At 41.9% G+C, this 25284-nt stretch overlaps 2 protein-coding genes across 3 annotated transcripts in view; one reads left to right on the top strand and one right to left on the bottom strand.

Annotated features, from left to right (window-relative positions):
• The window catches only part of ank3a (ankyrin 3a), a 145236-nt gene that overhangs the window by 48168 nt on the left and 71784 nt on the right, over nt 1-25284 (top strand). Inside the window, exons 5-6 of the mRNA XM_038960615.1 lie at nt 1264-1362; nt 23138-23323. Coding sequence (XP_038816543.1) covers nt 1264-1362; nt 23138-23323 — 285 coding nt within the window. The remainder of the gene's footprint in view (nt 1-1263; nt 1363-23137; nt 23324-25284) is intronic.
• Nucleotides 2806-11121, bottom strand: LOC120017691. Of its 2 annotated transcripts, XM_038960617.1 has the most exons (8): nt 9073-11121; nt 8058-8121; nt 7630-7728; nt 7383-7526; nt 7045-7165; nt 6885-6956; nt 3755-3826; nt 2806-3231 (listed from the first exon to the last, which is right to left on the bottom strand). In XM_038960617.1, exons 4-8 carry the CDS (start codon nt 7524-7526, stop codon nt 3026-3028), a joined length of 615 nt encoding a protein of 204 aa, XP_038816545.1. In that variant the 5' UTR covers nt 7630-7728; nt 8058-8121; nt 9073-11121; the 3' UTR covers nt 2806-3025. The 2 variants fall into 2 exon arrangements, with proteins under 2 accessions (XP_038816545.1, XP_038816544.1); XM_038960616.1 differs by having other exon boundaries at nt 8058-11121.

Below are 25284 nucleotides of genomic sequence, written 5' to 3'. Positions count from 1 at the left end.
AAGGAGAACACTACCTGCCCAAATGCATAGTGCTAGCTGTAAAGTTTGGTGGAGGAGGAATAATGGTCTGGAGCTGTTTTTCATGGTTCGGGCTAGGCCCCTTAGTTCAAGTAAAGGGACATCTTAATGCTACAGCATACAATGACGATCTAGATGATTCTGTGCTTCAAACTTTGTGGTTTGTCGGGATTGGTGTGGAAGAACTTGACTGGTGTGGAAGAACTTGACTGGCCTGCACAGAGCCTGGACCTCAACCCCATCAAACACGTTTGGGATGAATTGGAACGCCGACTGCGAGCCAGACCTAATTGCCGAATATAAGTGCCCAACCTCACTAATGCTCTTGTGATTGAATGGAAGCAAGTCCCTGCAGTAAAGTTCCAACATCTAGTGGAAAGCCTTCCTGGAAGAGTGGAGGCTGTTATAGCAGCAAATGGGGGACCAACTCCATATTAATGCCCATGATTTTGGAACAAGATGTTCCATAAGCAGTTGTCCACATACTTTTGGTCATGTAGTGTAGATTCTTAATTTTAAAAATTGTGCTTATGGTGCTTATTTTCACTAAGCACAGTTACTGTGGAAGTTGTGTAATATACTTTGTATGGTACTGTATAATTCTCTGAGCTCTGGTATGATAAAGTATGATATATTTTTCTATGTAAGGGATAATCAACGAGGGGCAATGCTTTTTATGGAAAATAATGAACTACCTGGAAGGTGTGTTTCACGACACGCTAGGGGATTGGAACTCACCTTCCACAGAGTTGCATTATTTGCCAAAGAACGCATAGAGCACCGAGTTGATTATCCCTTTTATACCAAGGCTATACCATGGTTCTAATCTAATGTGTTCACCATCAACTGAAGTATTTAGCAAGTTTACTAGATACAGTAGCTACAGTAGTTGCCTTGGTAACCAAACAAAAATACTTGATCGTTTAGCTAACCAAGCCATCAGTTATAGCTTGCTACTATGAAAATCTAATTCAACCATGTCAATAATGTATTCAATTCGACTTTTGCTTTCAAAAGCAACTCAAACATTGAACATGCAAGATTGAACTATAGCCATTGAATTCTACATTGCTGATAAACTGTACCTTGCATAATTTGGAAATAATGCACGCTCTAGAATGCCCTCAAGCCAATCAGAAACGATTATTCAACAATGCCACGTTATAACATAATATAGGCTACTCTGTGTGCTTTATGGTTGATTGTTGCTGTTGTAATGAGTTTCCTGTTGGTCCTCTCTTATAGAATGGCTTCACCCCGCTCTACATGGCAGCCCAGGAGAACCATATTGAGGTGGTTCGCTTCCTCCTGGAACACAACTCCAGCCAGAGTATGGCCACCGAGGTACCTGTGTGTCCCCTCCATCCCTCCCACCCTGCCTGTTATGTTGTTTACTGCCCTCTCTCTCTGTCTCTCTGTCTCTCTCGCTGTCTCTCTCTCTCTCCTTCGCTCTCTCGCTCGCTCTCTCTCTCTCTCTCCCTCTCTCTCTCCCTTCCTCCCTATTATCTCTACATGTTTACCTCCATCATACTCTTTTTTCCTCTCTCTCTTCATCCCCTCCCTCCCTCCTCGTCCATTTCCATCTCCCTCTTTCTTTCTCTGTTACTACCTCTCTCTCCTTCCCTCCTTTCCTACCTCACTCTCTCTATTGTAAACTGCCTCCCTCCCCTTCACTCACTCTCTCCCAATCTGGTTCTGTCAGTCTCTCTCTCTCTCTCTCTCTCTCTGTCTCTCTCTCTCTCCCTCCATGCTGCATTCAGGGACTTCAGCAGGCAGCGCCTCATTGATTGGTAGTGTATAGTAGAGCTGAATGACCTTGAGCAGGCCGGAGATAAAGTCCTTTATCCCCCTGCCAGCCTCTATGGCCCATTTACACTGAGAGCTGCCTGCTGCTGGAGCCAGGAGCTGCTGCCTCTGATGAGAATCCACCAGTAAAAACCACTGGTCTGGTCCACTGGTCCATCATGAGAAAAAAAACTGTCCTTGAGAAAGCAAATGGTCCACACACACACACACACACACACACACACACACACACACACACACACACACCGTCTTGCATTTCTAACCAATTTAGGACTCCTCACATTTACATACCTTTTTAGGACCCTGCTTTCCAGACATCATAGAAGCACAGAAATTACACTCATGAGCTAGAAAAAAAATCTAATATGAGGAAATCACCGAAAGTTGCTGACTTCTTGAAAAAAGATCACTTGTAATTTTACCACCTACTTGAGACCGCACATTGCAAATCAAATCAAATCAAATTGGTCAAATACACATGGTTAGCAGACGTTAATGCGAGTGTAGCGCATTGCTTGTGCTTCTAGTTCCGACCGTGCAGTAATATCTAACAAGTAATGTAACAATTTCACAACAACTACCTTTTACACACAAGTGTAAAGGAATGAATACGAATATGTGCATATAAATATATGAATGAGCGATGGCCGAACGGCATAGGCAAGATGCAGTAGATGGTATAGAGTACAGTATATACATATGAGATGAGTAATGCAGGGTATGTAAACATTATATAAAGTGGCATTGTTTAAAGTGACTAGTGATACATTTATTACATCGATATTTGATGCATTCATTCTATTTTATGACTGAAAATATTGCATGTAGAATGCCACAATGATGCAACACGGATGGCAACTCAACGGCTGTAGTGTAGTTCTACTGTAGTGTAGTTCTACTGTAGTGTAGTTCTACTGTAAAGTATTTAAACTGGAACAACCATTTCAGTAATGGAGTCATTATATCCAAGTAACAGATTAATAGTTTAGAAAAATGTATTTTATTTTTCTGTAACATTCAAAGTCAGCAGGCTTTGTATTCTTGAGACCTTAGTCACTCCAAAAGTGAACAACCCACCTGGGAAAACTTCCCCCAAACAGAGTGAGATGGAGGACATTCATCAACTGCCTATGAGCTTAAGTCAAGTAAGTCCCATTAAATCCTCAGAGGTACACCAAGATAGAAGCATCTTATACACTTATTATCTCTGATCTGCAACTATTTTGTTGTGTACATAGAACTTTACTGCTCTCCAGTCCCTGTTTACTAGCGCTTGGGGAGAAGCAGCAATGCATTTCTCACAGTCTTGTTTTCCAGGCCTTTTTCCCATTCGGATAAAATTCATCAAGGAATCTTCAACTGCATCCACCTCTATTGTCGACCAAAACCTTTTTGTTCCTTTGGCACCTTTGGAAAGAGATGACATTATGAATGACTACATTAAATAAAGGTTGAGTACAATACAGTATGTGTTCATCTCTGTATTAACTCTACCAGGTTGCAGCTGTATCTGCAGAGAGTGTTGAGGTTAAACTAACAATCCCAACTAAATAACTACATAGAGAAGGATGTGAGAGAAGAATGTGCAATGCTGACATCAAGGCAGAGTCAATCTGTATGAAATCTAAGCCCATCAAAAGGTTTGCAATGTAATCCTTCTAATAAAAGCAATACTTATTAAATTAAGTTCCCTCACCCAGGAAAAACAATGTAAAGTGTGGTAATCCTTCTGTGTTATCATCTATCCTGACACACTAGTTCAGATCTAACGTCTTGACTTGTGTCCAATCCAAACTGAACCGTTCTGTGCTGGCATGGTTGGAAATACACTAACTGATGAAAACAGGATTGATCTGGACCAGCACAGTACCATAAGCTGACACTACAGAGTGAAAACGCACTGACTGAAGGCAGCAGGAAACATGCTTACTGTGTGAGCCTCTCCTTTGTCCCAGCTTTCCCTTGGTCATTGGCTGTTTGGCCCGAATCGCTGACATCTCTCCTGGAAAACATCAGTGGAAATCATGTCAGTTTCACCCAATCCAACCTATCAACCAATCCATAAGCGATAACTGTTGGAAAAACTCAAAATGCAGGTTTATAACAGCTGTGCCATTCAAGCCTATTGAATATGGTATGAGAGGGACGGCTACAGCCACCCAAACCCTACAGATACAGCCATGTATTGAGAGGGGAAAGCACAATACCATGCTGAAATGAAGGCAGACTCCATCCTAACCTTTTTCACACCACTGTACAATCCAAACTGAACCGTTCTGTGCTGGCATGGTTGGAAATACACTAACTGATGAAGACAAAACAGATCTGGACCAGCACAGTACGGCCAGAATACTTATGGCACCGACAGAGATGGTCGCCTCGCTTCGCGTTCTTAGGAAACTATGCAGTATTTTGTTTTTTAATGTGTTATTTCTTACATTGATACCCCAGGAAATCTTAAGTTTTATTACATACAGCCGGGAAGAACTACTGGATATAAGAGCAACGTCAACTACCAACATTAAGTCCAGGAATATGACTTTCCCAAAGCGGATCCTCTGTTTCGACTATCACCCAGGGCAATGCATCAGATCCCAGTAGGTGACCCAAAACAACGGCGCCACAGATGGCAGATGGCGCGGTCTTCTGGTCAGGCTCTGTAGACGGGCACATCGCCCACATCTCACGAGTATACTACTCGCCAATGTCCAATCTCTTGACATCAAGGTAGACGAAATTCGAGCAAGGGTTGCCTTCCAGAGAGACATCAGAGATAGTAACATTCTCTGTTTCACGGAAACATGGCTCACTCGGGATACGTTATCAGAGTACGTAGAGTCACCCGGTTTCTTCACGCATCTCAGAAACAAACATCTCTCTGGTAAGAAGAAGGGCGGGGGTGTATGCCTTATGATTAACAATTCGGGGTGTGATCATAACAACATACAGGAAACTCAAGTCCTTTTACTCACCTGACCTAGAATTCCTCACAATCAAATGCCGGCCGCATTATCTACCTAGAGAAATCTCTTCGATTATAATCACAGCCGTGTATATCCCCCCCAAGAAGATACCTCAACGGCCCTGAAAGAACTTCATTGGACTCTATGTAAACTGGAAACCACATATCCTGAGGCTGCTTTTATTGTAGATGGGGATTTTAGCGAGGCTAATCTGAAAACAAGCTCCCTAAATTTTATCAGCATATGGAATGCGTGACCCGGGCTGGCATGATTCTGGTTCATTGCTACTCTAACTTCTGCGACGTATACAAAGCCCTCCCTCGCCCTCCTTTCGCAAATCTGACCACGACTCCATTTTGTTGCTCCCAGCCTATAGACAGAAACTAAAACAGGAAACGCCTGTGCTCAGGTCTGTTCAACGCTGGTCCGACCAATCTGATTCCACGTTTCAAGATTGCTTCGGTCACGTGGACTGGGATCGAGTTTATTTGAAAGTGCATCAGTGATGTTGTACCCACGGTGACTATTAAAACCTTCCCCAACCAGAAACCGTGGATTGATGGCAGCATTCGCGCAAAACTTGAAAGCGCGAACCACTGCTTTTAATCATGGCAAGGCGACCGGAAACATGACCGAACACAAACAGTGTAGCTATTCCCTAGGCAAGGCAATCAAACAAGCTAAGCGTCAGTATAGAGACAGAGTAGAGTCGCAATTCAACGGCTCAGACACAAGACGTATGTGGCAGGGTCTACAGTCAATCACGGATTACAAAAAGAAAACCAGCCCCGTTGCGGACACCGATGTCTTGCTCCCAGACAAACTAAACAACTTCTTTGCTTGCTTTGAGGACAATACAGTGCCACTGACACGGCCCGCTACCAAAACCTGCGGGCTCTCCTTCACTGCAGCCAACGTGAGTAAAACATTTAAACGTGTTAACCCTCACAAGGCTGCTGGCCCAGACGGCATTCCTAGCCGCGTCCTCAGAGCATGCGCAGACCAGCTGGCTGGTGTGTTTACAGACATATTCAATCAATCCTTATCCCAGCCTGCTGTGCCCACATGCTTCAAGAAGGCCACCATTGTTCATGTTCCCAAGAAAGCTAAGGTAACTGAGCTAAATGACTAGCACCCCGTAGCACTCACCTCCGTCATCATGAAGTGCTTTGAGAGACTAGTCAAGGACCATATCACCTCCACCCTACCTGACACCTAGACCCACTCGAATTTGCTTACCGCACCAATAGGTCCACAGACAACGCAATCGCAATCACACTGCCCTAACCCATCTGGACAAGAGGAATACCTATGTAAGAATGTTGTTCATCGATTACAGCTCAGCATTTAACACCATAGTACCCTCCAAACTCGTCATTAAGCTCGAGACCCACCGCCCTGTGCAACTGGGACCTCGACTTCCTGACGGGCCACCCCCAGGCGGTGAGGGTAGGAAACATCTCCACCCCGCTGATCCTCAACACTGGGTCCCCACAAGGGTGCGTTCTCAGCTCTCTCCTGTACTCCCTGTTCACCCATGACTGCGTGGCCATGCACTCCTCCAACTCAATCATCAAGTTTGCAGACGACACTACAGTGGTAGGCTTGATTACCAACAACGATGAGACGGCCTACAGGGAGGAGGTGAGGGCCCTCGGAGTGTGGTGTCAGGAAAATAACCTCACACTCAACATCAACAAAACAACCTCAGGAGGCTGAAGAAATTTGGCTTGTCACCAAAAACACTCACAAACTTTTACAGATGCACAATCGAGAGCATCCTGTCGGGCTGTATCACCGCCTGGTACGGCAACTGCTCCGCCCACAACCGTAAGGCTCTCCAGAGGGTAGTGAGGTCTGCACAACGCATCACCGGGGGCAAACTACCTGCCCTCATGGACAACTACACCACCCGATGTCACAGAAAGGCCAAAAAGACCATCAAGGACAACAACCACCCGAGCCACTGCCTGTTCACCCCACTATCATCCAGAAGGCGAGGTCAGTACAGGTGCATCAAAGCTGGGACTGAAAAACAGCTTCTATCTCAAGGCCATCAGACTTACACTGACTGAAGGCAGCAGGAAACATGCTTACCGTGTGAGTCTCTCTTTTGCCCCAGCTTTCCCTTGGTCATTGGCTTTTTGGCCCGAATCACTGACATCTCTCCTGGAAAACATCAGTGGAAAACATGTAATTTTCAAACAGGACATTGTAATTAAGAATAGGTCCATGTGTATGTAAAGTATAGACATACCTGTCAGATTTTCTTCATAAAAATTGCCTTCCTCTGATGATCCTGGGACATAACCATCTACACTGTTGCCAATGCTGGTTATTGAGTCATCAGTCTTGTATCCAAGCATAGCTTTGGTCAACTGTATTGAAGAAAAAAATTATATTGGATAACTAGACAGATGACAAAGTATTTGGACACCGGCACATTTTGATTAGTTACGACTGTGCTCCTCTACTTGTTTATGTTATAATACTATGAATATGGGATGAAAGTGCACACTTGCCCATCTTTGATTTACAAAGCTGATTCACAAGAACTTACAGTATGTGCTGGTGTTGAATGACACTTTAACTTACGTATATACTGTCTGTTCTGATCAACGGTGGTGCATCATCCAACACATTGACTATCGACCCAGAAGTACTGGCAGCCTCAGAGGTACTGGCAGCCTCAGAGGTACTGGCAGCCTCAGAGGTACTGGCAGCCTCGGTGTCTGACATCTAAGGATACAATAAAATGATATTAGTCATGTGCAAATTAGGCAATAGGATATGATAACGATTCAACCATCCCCAGTATCCTCATTCTAAACAACTGACAAACCTGCGCTTCGGGATTTATCTTTTCCTTTTCAAATCTGGCCTCACAAGTTGAACTATGCTTCTTTAGATTTTACATGCGCCTTCTTAGCCTCTGCAGTGCCTTTGTAAAGGAAGACAAAAAGAATAGTTGAGACTTAATAGAATGACAAGATTGCTCGGCACACAACAGGGGATGGGCTGGGGGACACCAATGACTGTTATCATTGACTAATAGAGGTCCAACAAACATCTATTACAATTTCTGTTTTTTTAAACTACTTTCAAGGTAAAAAAGCAAGTATAAGCATAACATAAGCACATTATGCAAGTTCCTGCATGCAACTAAAGCTGAATCTGTTTTTATGGATGGACTAAAAGAGAATCAGTATGAGTGGTTTGGCTAAAGCAAGGCAAGCGTACTCTAAATACTAGGCAAATCAGAAAACATACCGCATTGGTTACTTTGTAGGTTCCTGGACTCTTATCTTCCATTATGTTTTAGATCTTAAAAAATCTGTGTAAGAAATAGGGATTTGGTTAAAGAATCTGCCAATATATGTATGTATTGTATGTATGTATTTTTCAAGACAGTGAATTGTCACAGTCCTACCAAAATTGACACTTTCCACAACCCTTATTCTTGTTGTGGTGTTTCACTCTTTTATGTGCAAAAAAAAAAAGAACTAGGAACCGCACCACGCCCCTCCCCCCACCCAAACTAATGTCCATGGTTTTCAATAAAAAAAATCTGGTCACTTATTTCTTAATTAGTTTAACATATTTCTTATTTTCATCTGAATTATTTCAATGTAAAAAACGGTATTTGGGTAAGAAAGGGCTATAAAAAACGGGCGCAACTTCAATACATGAATTTAATGAGGGGGTTTAAATATTTTAACACACATACAGGCTTATAACTTGACAAAATAGATGAAAAGGAACTGGCTTTTCTTGCTAGCTTGTTACACTATAGCAATATTATTTTCCAATGCATGTAACATTGTTAACCACAATCATGTATTCTGAATCAAAGACACGTTTACCAATTATGCTAAACTTATTAGCTAGCTTGCAACCATAGCTAGCATATTATTATTTTTTAACTAGCATGGGTAGCATGCTAACCGTTAGCTAGCACGCTAACCGTTAGCTAGCACGCTAACAGTTAGCTAGCACACTAACCGTTAGCAAGCCACAAATAACTATAAGGTAGAAACATGCAAAGTAACAATTGCGCATTAATGAATTGTTTGGATAAACCTGCCAATTTCAATCTGTCATGACGCAGTATATCTGACACAATGCGGCTTTCAGACATGTCAATGCATGTTGGATTCCACCGAAAGACATACATGACTGACATTAATTCATTAAAAATAAAGACAACGAGAACATGCATTGCTTGTCAATACACCAAATACAATTTTAGCTAAAATATTGGTTAACAGTTTAGTTAATAGCTTACCTTCTTGCATGAATGCAAACATCTGCAACCATCCTCCTCTTCCTTAAAACACGTGCTGCACAGCTACTTCAGTGGTGATCACGCTCAGGCAGGGACAGGCTTGCCAGGTCAATTTCAAATTTCTAGGAGTCTGCTCAAAACCAGACTTCAAAACCCACCTTCACTAGCACAATTTTAGCAGAATACAGGGAAATTAATGATTTTTTAAAAATGCCATGTTGGTAACGTTGCAATATAGAAGTAGTATAACAACTTCCACCTAGCGACCAAAACCTTTCACCTGCCGCAAAGTTTTAAAAGTACATCAATAAACCACAAAATAGTGTACATGGCAACCTTGGGCAGAGATTTATGCTGCAACATGGGGGAGGGGGAACTGTGTATCTTTTATTATTATTATATTTTTATTAACAACAAATCAATACAGGAAGTACATATGGGAACACAAGTATATATAAATAATATACAAAGGACAGGGGAGGGGGGGGACTGTGTTGACCTATAAAACCTTTGATAGTTTGGTACTTTTGTGCACTTTGCAGTGGGGGAGGGGCAGGACCTCAAGCGGAAATTATGGCCAGTAGATATGCATAACAATGATTCCATCAGCCCAGATTTCTGAATATGTCTGCAATGTTATTACTGTTAGCCACATTTCCTTAGACAATTTGGGTTTGTAGCTTACACAATCAGTATCAGTGAGGTGTTAAGTGCAGCTACTTGAATGGTCTGTACATGAGAGATGGAGTGGTGGATATGTACATTTTTCACTGGGGAGACTTGCTGACACAAAAGTAGCTTATGGCAGGTTAATATTCGATCTAGCAACCTAACCCATCAGCAATCAGATGAATTACCTGCCCACAGACCACTCAAACAGCCTACTGATATTAACAACAGAGAGTTATGGGGAGGGAGGTATAATCAAAATGTCTGCTTAATGCTTTTGAGGGAGCAGCAGAAAAGTGTACCCAACCTGGGGTACAACTTGCTAGAATTGGTAGTTGAAGCAGTAGTAGTAGCCATGCAATGGCAGTAGTGTTGTAGTTGAGTCACAAAAGTCAGAGTCAATTCACAAGACCCTATGGCTACTCTGAGTTGAGTCAAAGTCACCAATGTTGGAGTCAGGAGTCGAGTCACAAGTCCCTATGGCTGAAATCAGAGTCCCACTGTTTGGTCCAAGAGTTCAAGTCTAAGACAATGGGTCCATATTAACTTAATATTAAGTTATTAACCCAGTCAGATAGTGGCAGGAGGAATTTGATCAATCATTTTTCATATCCCCTTTCTTTCTGTGCCAACAAATGTTTATATGCTACAGGTCAACCAGATTGTCAGCTAGCTAGCTAATTAGGTAACATGTTGAACATGGTGTGGCTGCACAGCTTCTTCATATTTGATGTAGTCTAAATAGAAACTGAAAGACACAGACAGACAGATACACCTCTATAAACTATACTGATGTCAGATATTAGTGGCTAATGTGCACATTCTGTGGAGGTCAACTAGATCTGTTAAAAGGTCTACAGCAACAACAACACATTTTATGTTTGTGTTAGAGAGCACATAACATGCCTATCTGAATTTAACTTAATCATTTGAAATCACATATTTCAATGTTAAGCTTTGATTTGTAACATTAACTGTTTTTCAGTGCATAGTAGTCTACAAGAGTCTGTAGAACAGGTTCATATTAGTGGTACAGTTGAGTGAAAATTCCAGCCAGCAGTTGAAATTTTGATACATTGTATGACACACCCTACACTACAGCCAATCATTGAGCAGCCTCCCATCCCCCTCTCCTTTACCAGGTCATATGCTGTATATTAAGGCCACATATAAGTATTAATGAACAAACAGCTATAGACTGTACTGAAGTCAGATATTAGTGGCTAATGTTAACATTCTGTGGAGGTCAACTGCTCCTAGATCTGTTAAAAGGTCTACAGCAATAACAACACATTTTATGTTTGTGTTAGAGAGCACATAACATGCCTATCTGAATTTAACTTAATCATTTGAAATCACAAATTTCAATGTTAAGCTTTGATTTGTAACATATTAACTGTTTTTCAGTGCATAGTAGTCTACAAGAGTCTGTAGAACAGGTTCATATTAGTGGTACAGTTGAGTGAGAATTCCAGCCAGCAGTTGAAATCCACCCACAACCACAAAGTCATATACACTGCTCAAAAAAATAAAGGGAACACTAAAATAACACATCCTAGATCTGAATGAATTAAATATTCTTATTAAATACTGTTTTCTTTACATAGTTAAATGTGCTGACAACAAAATCACACAAAAATGGTCAATGGAAATCAAATTTATCAACCCATGGAGGTCTGGATTTGGAGTCACACTCAAAATTAAAGTGGAAAACCACACTACAGGCTGATCCAACTTTGATGTAATGTCCTTAAAACAAGTCAAAATGAGGCTCAGCAGTGTGTGTGGCCTCCACGTGCCTGTATGACCTTCCTACAACGCCTGGGCATGCTCCTGATGAGGTGGCGGATGGTCTCCTGAGGGATCTCCTCCCAGACCTGGACTAAAGCATCCGCCAACTCCTGGACAGTCTGTGGTGCAACGTGGTGTTGGTAGATGGAGCGAGACATGATGTCCCAGATGTGCTCAATTGGATTCAGGTCTGGGGAACGGGTGGGCCAGTCCATAGCATCAATGCCTTCCTCTTGCAGGAACTGCTGACACACTCCAGCCACATGAGGTCTAGCATTGTCTTGCATTAGGAGGAACCCAGGGCCAACCGCACCAGCATATGGTCTCACAAGGGGTCTGAGGATCTCATCTCGGTACCTAATGGCAGTCAGGCTACCTCTGGCGAGCACATGGAGGGCTGTGCAGCCCCCCAAAGAAATGCCACCCCACACCATGACTGACCCACCGCCAAACCGGTCATGCTGGAGGATGTTGCAGGCAGCAGAACGTTCTCCACGGCGTCTCCAGACTCTGTCACGTCTGTCACATGTGCTCAGTGTGAACCTGCTTTCATCTGTGAAGAGCACTGGGCGCCAGTGGCAAATTTGCCAATCTTGGTGTTCTCTGGCAAATGCCAAACGTCCTGCACGGTGTTGGGCTGTAAGCACAACCCCCACCTGTGGACGTCGGGCCCTCATACCACCCTCATGGAGTCTGTTTCTGACCGTTTGAGCAGACACATGCACATTTGTGGCCTGCTGGAGGTCATTTTGCAGGGCTCTGGCAGTGCTCCTCCTACTCCTCCTTGCACAAAGGCGGAGGTAGCGGTCCTGCTGCTGGGTTGTTGCCCTCCTACGGCCTCCTCCACGTCTCCTGATGTACTGGCCTGTCTCCTGGTAGCGCCTCCATGCTCTGGACACTACGCTGACAGACACAGCAAACCTCCTTGCCACAGCTCGCATTGATGTGCCATCCTGGATGAGCTGCACTACCTGAGCCACTTGTGTGGGTTGTAGACTCCGTCTCATGCTACCACTAGAGTGAAAGCACCGCCAGCATTCAAAAGTGAACAAAACATCACCCAGGAAGCATAGGAACTGAGAAGTGGTCTGTGGTCACCACCAGCAGAACCACTCCTTTATTGGGGGTGTCTTGCTAATTGCCTATAATTTCCACCTGTTGTCTATTCCATTTGCACAACAGCATGTGAAATTTATTGTCAATCAGTGTTGCTTCCTAAGTGGACAGTTTGATTTCACAGAAGTGTGATTGACTTGGAGTTACATTGTGTTGTTTAAGTGTTCCCTTTATTTTTTTGAGCAGTGTATATTAAGGCCAAATATAAGTCTTAATGAAGAAACTGCTATAGACAATACTGAAGTAAGATATTAGTGGCTCATGTTAACATTATGTGGAGGTCAACTGATCCTAGATCTGTGACTTTAAGTGCCTAAAGCCAACTCTAATATACAGTACCAGTCAAAAGTTTGGACACACAAACTCATTTAAGGGTTTTTCTTTATTTTTACTATTTTCTACATTGTAGAATAATAGTGAAAACATCAAAACTGAGAATAATACATATGGAATCATGTTGTAACCAAAAAAGTGTTAAACAACTCAAAATATATTTTATATTTGAGATTCTTCAAACCCTTTGCCTTGATGACAGCTTTGCACACTCTTGGCATTCTCTCACCCAGCTTCACCTGGAATGCTTTTCCAGCAGTCTTGAAGGAGTTCTCACATATGCTGAGTACTTGTTGGTTGCTTTTCCTTCACTCTACGGTCCAACTCATCCCAAACCATCTCAATTGGGTTGAGGTCGGCTGATTGTGTAGGCCAGGTCATCTGATGCAGCACTCCATCACTCTCCTTGGTCAAATAGCCCTTACACAGCCTGGAGGTGAGTTTTGGGTCATTGTCCTTTTGAAAAATAAATGATATCCCCACTAAGCGCAGACAAGATGGGATGGTGTATCGCTGCAGAATGCTGTGGTAGCCATGCTGGTTAAGTGTGCCTTAAATTCTAAATAAATCTCTGACAGTGTCACCAGCAAAGCACCACCACACCTCCTTCTCCATGCTTCACGGTGGGAACCACACATGCATAGATAATCCGTTCACCTGCTCTGCGTCTCACAAAGACACAGTTGGACCCAAACATTTCAAATTTGGACTCATCAGACCAAAGGACAGATTTCCACCGGTCTAATGTCCATTGCTAGAGTTTCTTGGGCCAAACAAGTCTCTTCTTATTTTTGGTGTCCTTTAGTAGTGGTTTCTTTGCAGCAATTCGGCCATGAAGGCCTGATTCACGCATTCTCCTCTGAACAGTTGATGTTACTTGAACTCTGGGAAGCATTTATTTGGGCTGCAATCTGAGGCTGGTAACTCTAATGAACTCATCCTCTGCAGCAGAGGTAACTCTGGTTCTTCCTTTCCTGTGGCGGTCCTCATGAGAGCCAGTTTAATTATAGCGCTTGATGGTTTTTGTGACTGCACTTGAAGAAACTTTTAAAAAGTTATTGACATTTTCCTCATTGACTGACCTTCATGCCTTAAAGTAATGATGGACTGTTGTCTCTGTTTCCTTACTTGCGCTGTTCTTGCCATAATAGGGACTTGGTATTTTACCAAATAGAGCTATCTTCTGTATACCACCCCTACCTTGTCACAACACAACTGATTGGCTCAAACGCATTAAGAAAGAAAGAAATTCCACAAATGTACTTTTAACAAGGCACACCTGTTAATTGAAATGCATTCCAGGTGACTACCTTATGAAGCTGTCAAGAGTGTGCGAAGAGAGTGCCAAGAGTGTGCGAAGCTGTCATCAAGGCAAAGGGTGTTTACTTAAAATAATGTCAAATCTCAAATATATTTTTATTTGTTTAACACTTTTTTGGTTACTATGTGATTCCATATGTGTTATTTCATAGTTTTGATGTCTACAATATTATTCTACAATGTAGAAAATAGTAAAAATATAGAATCCCTTGAATGAGTATGTGTGTCCAAACATTTGACTGGTACTGTATATCTATTTTGCGGTTGGCTAAAGCCTCAAGTATGAAGGTAGGGTGGCCACGCCCATCTCGTTTATGAACTTTATGGGGCCTAAGGCCATTTCTAATATATAGATGCTGCTATTGGCTCAGTATTCAAGTATGATGTCGGGGGTGCCACGTTGTGCCACCCAGTTAAGTTACAAGTGTCCAGGGGCAAGCCTTCTTATATCAATGGTCTGATTAGCTCGAGACTCACATACGCATCTCCCCTCATTGCCATAGACATGTTTAAGCTATGACCCCCTAGACAAATCCCCTCAATAGCTTTGAAGACTAGAAATGTACGAATACCCTTAGTTAGATAGAATTTGTAAACGTTCCAAAAAGGGCCAAAAAAAACGGATAAAAATCTGTTTTTATAATATGTACCAGTTCATGAGGGTTGCCTAATCGCACACATGACATTTTAGAAAGATGTGACCTTTTTAACCCTTTGAAACAGCCCCTATGACCCCAATTCAAGGCACTTCCGGTTGTCACAGGAAGCTGAAAATAAACACATATCCTCATTGGGGTAGGCTTTTACAGAATCCTGAGTTTCAAGTCTTTACGTTAAGAACTGACTGATTTACAGAGGGTTGAACTCAGTGTTTATACAAACTGCAGGTTGGGTATATCAAAACCACTTTTAGGGTAATTTAACCACTTCCGGTTGCTCTAGGAAGCTTAAACTCAACACAGGTAATCCTCATAGTGGCCTGATGGATTGTCATTGAAGACAGCTTGAGATGGCAATCATAACCCACATAGGCATCAGGTTGAATTTAGGGCAGCAGGCAATGTATTCCTATGGGGAGAGATGTCAATGTAAACTGTTAGAAGAAAACACCCTGTTTTCACTGTTAAGGGTTAATTCCACACTGTCAAGGTTAGGCTTGCACAGATCGGGAGGACCTTGGGAAGGTTCCTGTGATTGAATTGTGCTTCTAGCCTCAACGGTTCTGCCGCTGTCACCCAAAAGCACCTCACATTTAGGTCAGGCTTCGTTTTGGGCCTTGTGCTAAGACCTTTCTGGATGTCAATATCGTTCCCCAAAAACGTCAGAGACAGCTGCTCTTCACATATGTGGCTCTGTATATGGCCCCCAACCATAATCTGGAAATATATTAAATTCAGACTATACATGGATACATAGCACTACCTAGGTGGAACTTGTAAGTCCTCCAAAAAGAGCCAAAAAAAACGGATAAAAATCTGTTTTTATAATATGTACCGGTTCATGAGGGTTGCCTAATCACACACATGACATTTTAGAAAGATGTGACCTTTTTAACCCTTTGAAACAGCCCCTATGACCCCAATTCAAGGCACTTCCGGTTGTCACAGGAAGCTGAAAATAAACACATATCCTCATTGGGGTAGGCTTTTACAGAATCCTGAGTTTCAAGTCTTTACGTTAAGAACTGACTGATTTACAGAGGGTTGAACTCAGTGTTTATACAAACTGCAGGTTGGGTATATCAAAACCACTTTTAGGGTAATTTAACCACTTCCGGTTGCTCTAGGAAGCTTAAACTCAACACAGGTAATCCTCATAGTGGCCTGATGGATTGTCATTGAAGACAGCTTGAGATGGCAATCATAACCCACATAGGCATCAGGTTGAATTTAGGGCAGCAGGCAATGTATTCCTATGGGGAGAGATGTCAATGTAAACTGTTAGAAGAAAACACCCTGTTTTCACTGTTAAGGGTTAATTCCACACTGTCAAGGTTAGGCTTGCACAGATCGGGAGGACCTTGGGAAGGTTCCTGTGATTGAATTGTGCTTCTAGCCTCAACGGTTCTGCCGCTGTCACCCAAAAGCACCTCACATTTAGGTCAGGCTTCGTTTTGGGCCTTGTGCTAAGACCTTTCTGGATGTCAATATCGTTCCCCAAAAACGTCAGAGACAGCTGCTCTTCACATATGTGGCTCTGTATATGGCCCCCAACCATAATCTGGAAATATATTAAATTCAGACTATACATGGATACATAGCACTACCTAGGTGGAACTTGTAAGTCCTCCAAAAAGAGCCAAAAAAAACGGATAAAAATCTGTTTTTATAATATGTACCGGTTCATGAGGGTTGCCTAATCACACACATGACATTTTAGAAAGATGTGACCTTTTTAACCCTTTGAAACAGCCCCTATGACCCCAATTCAAGGCACTTCCGGTTGTCACAGGAAGCTGAAAATAAACACATATCCTCATTGGGGTAGGCTTTTACAGAATCCTGAGTTTCAAGTCTTTACGTTAAGAACTGACTGATTTACAGAGGGTTGAACTCAGTGTTTATACAAACTGCAGGTTGGGTATATCAAAACCACTTTTAGGGTAATTTAACCACTTCCGGTTGCTCTAGGAAGCTTAAACTCAACACAGGTAATCCTCATAGTGGCCTGATGGATTGTCATTGAAGACAGCTTGAGATGGCAATCATAACCCACATAGGCATCAGGTTGAATTTAGGGCAGCAGGCAATGTATTCCTATGGGGAGAGATGTCAATGTAAACTGTTAGAAGAAAACACCCTGTTTTCACTGTTAAGGGTTAATTCCACACTGTCAAGGTTAGGCTTGCACAGATCGGGAGGACCTTGGGAAGGTTCCTGTGATTGAATTGTGCTTCTAGCCTCAACGGTTCTGCCGCTGTCACCCAAAAGCACCTCACATTTAGGTCAGGCTTCGTTTTGGGCCTTGTGCTAAGACCTTTCTGGATGTCAATATCGTTCCCCAAAAACGTCAGAGACAGCTGCTCTTCACATATGTGGCTCTGTATATGGCCCCCAACCATAATCTGGAAATATATTAAATTCAGACTATACATGGATACATAGCACTACCTAGGTGGAACTTGTAAGTCCTCCAAAAAGAGCCAAAAAAAACGGATAAAAATCTGTTTTTATAATATGTACCGGTTCATGAGGGTTGCCTAATCACACACATGACATTTTAGAAAGATGTGACCTTTTTAACCCTTTGAAACAGCCCCTATGACCCCAATTCAAGGCACTTCCGGTTGTCACAGGAAGCTGAAAATAAACACATATCCTCATTGGGGTAGGCTTTTACAGAATCCTGAGTTTCAAGTCTTTACGTTAAGAACTGACTGATTTACAGAGGGTTGAACTCAGTGTTTATACAAACTGCAGGTTGGGTATATCAAAACCACTTTTAGGGTAATTTAACCACTTCCGGTTGCTCTAGGAAGCTTAAACTCAACACAGGTAATCCTCATAGTGGCCTGATGGATTGTCATTGAAGACAGCTTGAGATGGCAATCATAACCCACATAGGCATCAGGTTGAATTTAGGGCAGCAGGCAATGTATTCCTATGGGGAGAGATGTCAATGTAAACTGTTAGAAGAAAACACCCTGTTTTCACTGTTAAGGGTTAATTCCACACTGTCAAGGTTAGGCTTGCACAGATCGGGAGGACCTTGGGAAGGTTCCTGTGATTGAATTGTGCTTCTAGCCTCAACGGTTCTGCCGCTGTCACCCAAAAGCACCTCACATTTAGGTCAGGCTTCGTTTTGGGCCTTGTGCTAAGACCTTTCTGGATGTCAATATCGTTCCCCAAAAACGTCAGAGACAGCTGCTCTTCACATATGTGGCTCTGTATATGGCCCCCAACCATAATCTGGAAATATATTAAATTCAGACTATACATGGATACATAGCACTACCTAGGTGGAACTTGTAAGTCCTCCAAAAAGAGCCAAAAAAAACGGATAAAAATCTGTTTTTATAATATGTACCGGTTCATGAGGGTTGCCTAATCACACACATGACATTTTAGAAAGATGTGACCTTTTTAACCCTTTGAAACAGCCCCTATGACCCCAATTCAAGGCACTTCCGGTTGTCACAGGAAGCTGAAAATAAACACATATCCTCATTGGGGTAGGCTTTTACAGAATCCTGAGTTTCAAGTCTTTACGTTAAGAACTGACTGATTTACAGAGGGTTGAACTCAGTGTTTATACAAACTGCAGGTTGGGTATATCAAAACCACTTTTAGGGTAATTTAACCACTTCCGGTTGCTCTAGGAAGCTTAAACTCAACACAGGTAATCCTCATAGTGGCCTGATGGATTGTCATTGAAGACAGCTTGAGATGGCAATCATAACCCACATAGGCATCAGGTTGAATTTAGGGCAGCAGGCAATGTATTCCTATGGGGAGAGATGTCAATGTAAACTGTTAGAAGAAAACACCCTGTTTTCACTGTTAAGGGTTAATTCCACACTGTCAAGGTTAGGCTTGCACAGATCGGGAGGACCTTGGGAAGGTTCCTGTGATTGAATTGTGCTTCTAGCCTCAACGGTTCTGCCGCTGTCACCCAAAAGCACCTCACATTTAGGTCAGGCTTCGTTTTGGGCCTTGTGCTAAGACCTTTCTGGATGTCAATATCGTTCCCCAAAAACGTCAGAGACAGCTGCTCTTCACATATGTGGCTCTGTATATGGCCCCCAACCATAATCTGGAAATATATTAAATTCAGACTATACATGGATACATAGCACTACCTAGGTGGAACTTGTAAGTCCTCCAAAAAGAGCCAAAAAAAACGGATAAAAATCTGTTTTTATAATATGTACCGGTTCATGAGGGTTGCCTAATCACACACATGACATTTTAGAAAGATGTGACCTTTTTAACCCTTTGAAACAGCCCCTATGACCCCAATTCAAGGCACTTCCGGTTGTCACAGGAAGCTGAAAATAAACACATATCCTCATTGGGGTAGGCTTTTACAGAATCCTGAGTTTCAAGTCTTTACGTTAAGAACTGACTGATTTACAGAGGGTTGAACTCAGTGTTTATACAAACTGCAGGTTGGGTATATCAAAACCACTTTTAGGGTAATTTAACCACTTCCGGTTGCTCTAGGAAGCTTAAACTCAACACAGGTAATCCTCATAGTGGCCTGATGGATTGTCATTGAAGACAGCTTGAGATGGCAATCATAACCCACATAGGCATCAGGTTGAATTTAGGGCAGCAGGCAATGTATTCCTATGGGGAGAGATGTCAATGTAAACTGTTAGAAGAAAACACCCTGTTTTCACTGTTAAGGGTTAATTCCACACTGTCAAGGTTAGGCTTGCACAGATCGGGAGGACCTTGGGAAGGTTCCTGTGATTGAATTGTGCTTCTAGCCTCAACGGTTCTGCCGCTGTCACCCAAAAGCACCTCACATTTAGGTCAGGCTTCGTTTTGGGCCTTGTGCTAAGACCTTTCTGGATGTCAATATCGTTCCCCAAAAACGTCAGAGACAGCTGCTCTTCACATATGTGGCTCTGTATATGGCCCCCAACCATAATCTGGAAATATATTAAATTCAGACTATACATGGATACATAGCACTACCTAGGTGGAACTTGTAAGTCCTCCAAAAAGAGCCAAAAAAAACGGATAAAAATCTGTTTTTATAATATGTACCGGTTCATGAGGGTTGCCTAATCACACACATGACATTTTAGAAAGATGTGACCTTTTTAACCCTTTGAAACAGCCCCTATGACCCCAATTCAAGGCACTTCCGGTTGTCACAGGAAGCTGAAAATAAACACATATCCTCATTGGGGTAGGCTTTTACAGAATCCTGAGTTTCAAGTCTTTACGTTAAGAACTGACTGATTTACAGAGGGTTGAACTCAGTGTTTATACAAACTGCAGGTTGGGTATATCAAAACCACTTTTAGGGTAATTTAACCACTTCCGGTTGCTCTAGGAAGCTTAAACTCAACACAGGTAATCCTCATAGTGGCCTGATGGATTGTCATTGAAGACAGCTTGAGATGGCAATCATAACCCACATAGGCATCAGGTTGAATTTAGGGCAGCAGGCAATGTATTCCTATGGGGAGGGATGTCAATGTAAACTGTTAGAAGAAAACACCCTGTTTTCACTGTTAAGGGTTAATTCCACACTGTCAAGGTTAGGCTTGCACAGATCGGGAGGACCTTGGGAAGGTTCCTGTGATTGAATTGTGCTTCTAGCCTCAACGGTTCTGCCGCTGTCACCCAAAAGCACCTCACATTTAGGTCAGGCTTCGTTTTGGGCCTTGTGCTAAGACCTTTCTGGATGTCAATATCGTTCCCCAAAAACGTCAGAGACAGCTGCTCTTCACATATGTGGCTCTGTATATGGCCCCCAACCATAATCTGGAAATATATTAAATTCAGACTATACATGGATACATAGCACTACCTAGGTGGAACTTGTAAGTCCTCCAAAAAGAGCCAAAAAAAACGGATAAAAATCTGTTTTTATAATATGTACCGGTTCATGAGGGTTGCCTAATCACACACATGACATTTTAGAAAGATGTGACCTTTTTAACCCTTTGAAACAGCCCCTATGACCCCAATTCAAGGCACTTCCGGTTGTCACAGGAAGCTGAAAATAAACACATATCCTCATTGGGGTAGGCTTTTACAGAATCCTGAGTTTCAAGTCTTTACGTTAAGAACTGACTGATTTACAGAGGGTTGAACTCAGTGTTTATACAAACTGCAGGTTGGGTATATCAAAACCACTTTTAGGGTAATTTAACCACTTCCGGTTGCTCTAGGAAGCTTAAACTCAACACAGGTAATCCTCATAGTGGCCTGATGGATTGTCATTGAAGACAGCTTGAGATGGCAATCATAACCCACATAGGCATCAGGTTGAATTTAGGGCAGCAGGCAATGTATTCCTATGGGGAGAGATGTCAATGTAAACTGTTAGAAGAAAACACCCTGTTTTCACTGTTAAGGGTTAATTCCACACTGTCAAGGTTAGGCTTGCACAGATCGGGAGGACCTTGGGAAGGTTCCTGTGATTGAATTGTGCTTCTAGCCTCAACGGTTCTGCCGCTGTCACCCAAAAGCACCTCACATTTAGGTCAGGCTTCGTTTTGGGCCTTGTGCTAAGACCTTTCTGGATGTCAATATCGTTCCCCAAAAACGTCAGAGACAGCTGCTCTTCACATATGTGGCTCTGTATATGGCCCCAAACCATAATCTGGAAATATATTAAATTCAGACTATACATGGATACATAGCACTACCTAGGTGGAACTTGTAAGTCCTCCAAAAAGAGCCAAAAAAACCAGATAAAAATCTGTTTTTATAATATGTACCGGTTCATGAGGGTTGCCTAATCACACACATGACATTTTAGAAAGATGTGACCTTTTTAACCCTTTGAAACAGCCCCTATGACCCCAATTCAAGGCACTTCCGGTTGTCACAGGAAGCTGAAAATAAACACATATCCTCATTGGGGTAGGCTTTTACAGAATCCTGAGTTTCAAGTCTTTACGTTAAGAACTGACTGATTTACAGCGTTCGCCACAATAACATCTGCTAACCATGTGTCTTTATATACGGTATGTTATACCATATATGGCATCTTGCCTATGCCGCTCGGTCATTACTCATCCATATATTTATATGTATATATTCTATTCCATCCCTTTACTTGATTTGTGTGTATTAGGTAGTTGTTCTGGAACGGTTGTTGTTGAATTGCTAGATTACTTGTTAGATATTACTACAATGTGTCCTAAAATGGTTACAAATACAAGACTGTGTGTGTGTGTGTGTGTGACAAGAACATTTGATTTGATTTGTTTTGATACGCTGCAGTATGGTATGTTACCACCAGGTGGCTTACAAAAATACCCCCTTCTTAGGACCCTGACAGTTTTGTGTGATTTTCAAACCAGGCATATTAGCATGCTATTTGCAGGCTATTCCAATGGTTTCCCTAGTTGAGACCATGGTTTTGGACCTAACTTGGTCAAAGGTCCTAATATGGAAGGTGTTTATATAAGTTGAGGTCCTAATACGATCTCAAAAACGAGAACACACACACACACACACACACACACACACACACACACACACACACACACACACACACACACACACACACACACACACACACACACATTGTAACATGTAAATGATGTATGATTGTGGGAGAGAAGTGTTCTTTACTGTTATGTAATGTATGCAGTACATGCTCCTGCTTGCTGTCAGATGTAATGGATACAGTGTATAAATGTACATTTTTATGTTTTAAGTACAATACATTTTGGCATGTTGGTGTTGTCAACAGATTTTTTTTAAGGATATAAAAAATAAAGAAAGACAAATATTTGGTTGAACTTTGTGTAATATAGATTATACGGCTGTCATTAAAATGTAATCGAGTTAATCGCAGGATTTGCTGTTAATCACGATTAATCACAAATTCAGAATTTTCTCAAATTGAGCTGTAATGTAAGATTTGTTTATACAAAAGCATTACAAGAATATTGACGTCTTGATTTTGTCCTAAGTAACGGTTAGCAAAATCAGGTACATTGATAAAGCACTCTTTAACCTCAATGTCAACATATATATCAATTTGCATAAGGTTCTATGACGTCATCTATCCGAAACTGATCTAAATGGCATACAGACATCAAAGAGCATAGCAGGCATAGCTGTTCCCATAGCGATACCCTACTGTTCTTGTAACACATTGTCTTTAGTAATACAGTACTACCCCTATCCCCCTCTAACAGGACGGGTTCACCCCTCTGGCGGTGGCGCTGCAGCAGGGGCATGACCAAGTTGTGTCTCTGCTCCTGGAGAATGACACCAAGGGCAAGGTGCGTCTGCCCGCCCTGCACATCGCCGCCCGCAAGGACGACACCAAGGCAGCAGCATTACTGCTCCAGAATGACCGCAACGCAGATGTGGAGTCCAAGGTGACCACTACACCACATTCTGCAAATGTTATCTCTCTCCCTTTGTTTCTCACCTCTGTCTTTCTGGCTCTTTTCTTATATGAGTAGGATCATACGTTTTAATCAAATTGTTTAAATGTGTTTCTTTGTTTATTTAATTGTTTTCTTATGTTTTTTTACTTTGAGGTTTGTGTGTAATAATGTGTAGGTGCATGTGTGATAATGCATTACATTATTCTCAGTAAGACAATACAGAGAGGAGAGAAGGAAAGCTGGATATAAAGAGACATAGCTGATTCTGTACTGTGACCTTATATCCTGCAGAACAATTTAACCACAACTGACAGTTTTGTTTGGAACTTTGCAACTTTTACTCTTAACATTAACAACAGTTTCTGCATAAAGTTGAGCGATTCAAAACATCTCTGGCCAACTAGAGACCTACTCCAGTAACTCCACCTGTAATCTCTCCTCGTTGTGGGATGTTGTGCGCACACTAACCACCCATTCTCTCCTCTCTTGGCCGGCCTTGTGCCGTCTCCCCTAGATGATGGTGAATAAAACGACAGAGGTATACCTGTACACTGTACTGTACTTATTCTATCCATCGTAGCTTAAACAAATCCAGAAAACAACCTCCTGTATCATGCACTAGTGTTGTTGCAGCCCCATATCTCCCTTCTTTTTCTGTTTTTTTGTATTTTCACCATCCCTTCATTCATGTAGTGTATCTCTTATTACTGGTAGATAGAGATAGCTCTGTAATATTGCATCATGTCTTACTAATACTGATGTGGACTGTGGATATCTGTAGCTGGAGGCTAGGAGGGTTCCAATGATTCCATGGGTTCCAAGACAGATATCCTGCCATAACATGGTTAATGATAAATAATGTTATGACACAATACTTACAATACCTAAGTGTTACTGTTTATCAGACTGTATTTTGATCATAATCTGGCCTATTAGGTTTGTTAAAGAACCCAGCCTCCCAGCAGCAGAGAAATGGTCTACTTGTTAGTTTATTAGACTGCATTTACAGTACCAGTCAAAAGTTTGGACACACCTACTCATTCCAGGGTTTTTCTTTATGTTTTACTATTTTCTACATTGTAGAATAATAGTGACGACATCAAAACTATGAAATAACACATATGGAATCATGTAGTAACCAAAAAAGTGTTCAAAAATCAAAATATATTTTACATTTGAGATTCTTCAAAGTAGCCACCCTTTGCCTTGATGACAGCTTTGCACACTCTTGGCATTCTCTCAACCAACTTCATGAGGTAGTTTTACAAAGCTGTCATCAAGGAAAGGGGTAGCTTCTTTGAAGAATCTCAAATATGAAATATATTTAGATTTGTTTAACACTTTTTTGGTTACTACATGATTCCATGTGTGTTATTTCATAGTTTTGATGTCTTCACTATTATTTCTACAATGTAGAAAATAGTAAAAATAAAGAAAAACCCTTGAGTAGGTGTGTCCTAACTGTTGACTGGTTCTGTATATCTTAACCTCCCGGACCTCCATAGTGCATGGGACATGAGTTACCTCTTGTTGGTGCTGTTTCCAAAGTAAAAATGACAGAAGGACTCCACCACACCAAATTATGGCAGAGAGGACTGCCCTCTCAGAATGCCTGTTTTGGCCGGCATGGCTAGTATCTTTACTTGGCTTTGTACATGTAGATATTTGAGCCTTAACTGCACTGCATGATAGTAGATGCTAAAAGCATTGCCATTCAATAGTTTGGATATTTGGATTAACTCCTAATGTGTTTTAAATGTAATGGAACCATCTGTGTCGTATGGTGAATGACAGAGATATTGACACAGTTTATGATTAAGAAGTGTTTAATGCAGAACTATCTCTTATTTGTATGAAACCTCAGAGGTTAAGCGGATTTGTTTATCCTTTTAGAATAGAAATAGAACAGTTTTTATAATGCTCACAACTTTAGTGGTTTATGTGCAGGA

This window comes from Salvelinus namaycush, chromosome 22 (genome assembly GCF_016432855.1).
Source record: "Salvelinus namaycush isolate Seneca chromosome 22, SaNama_1.0, whole genome shotgun sequence".
NCBI lineage: Eukaryota > Metazoa > Chordata > Actinopteri > Salmoniformes > Salmonidae > Salvelinus > Salvelinus namaycush.
The sequence above is the reverse complement of the archived record's forward strand: the minus strand, read 5'-3'. Positions and strand labels throughout refer to the sequence as shown.

Excerpts from the sequence above, each read along its gene's own strand:
- LOC120017691 (XM_038960616.1), bottom strand. The coding sequence starts at position 7,526 with ATGTCAGACACCGAGGCTGCCAGTACCTCTGAGGCTGCCAGTACCTCT. Across the intron at positions 7,166-7,382 it reads TCAGAACAGACAGTATATAC|TTGACCAAAGCTATGCTTGG; the intron begins GTAAGTTAAAGT and ends TCTTCAATACAG. Across the intron at positions 3,827-6,884 it reads GCAAAAGAGAGACTCACACG|GAGAGATGTCAGCGATTCGG; the intron begins GTAAGCATGTTT and ends GATGTTTTCCAG.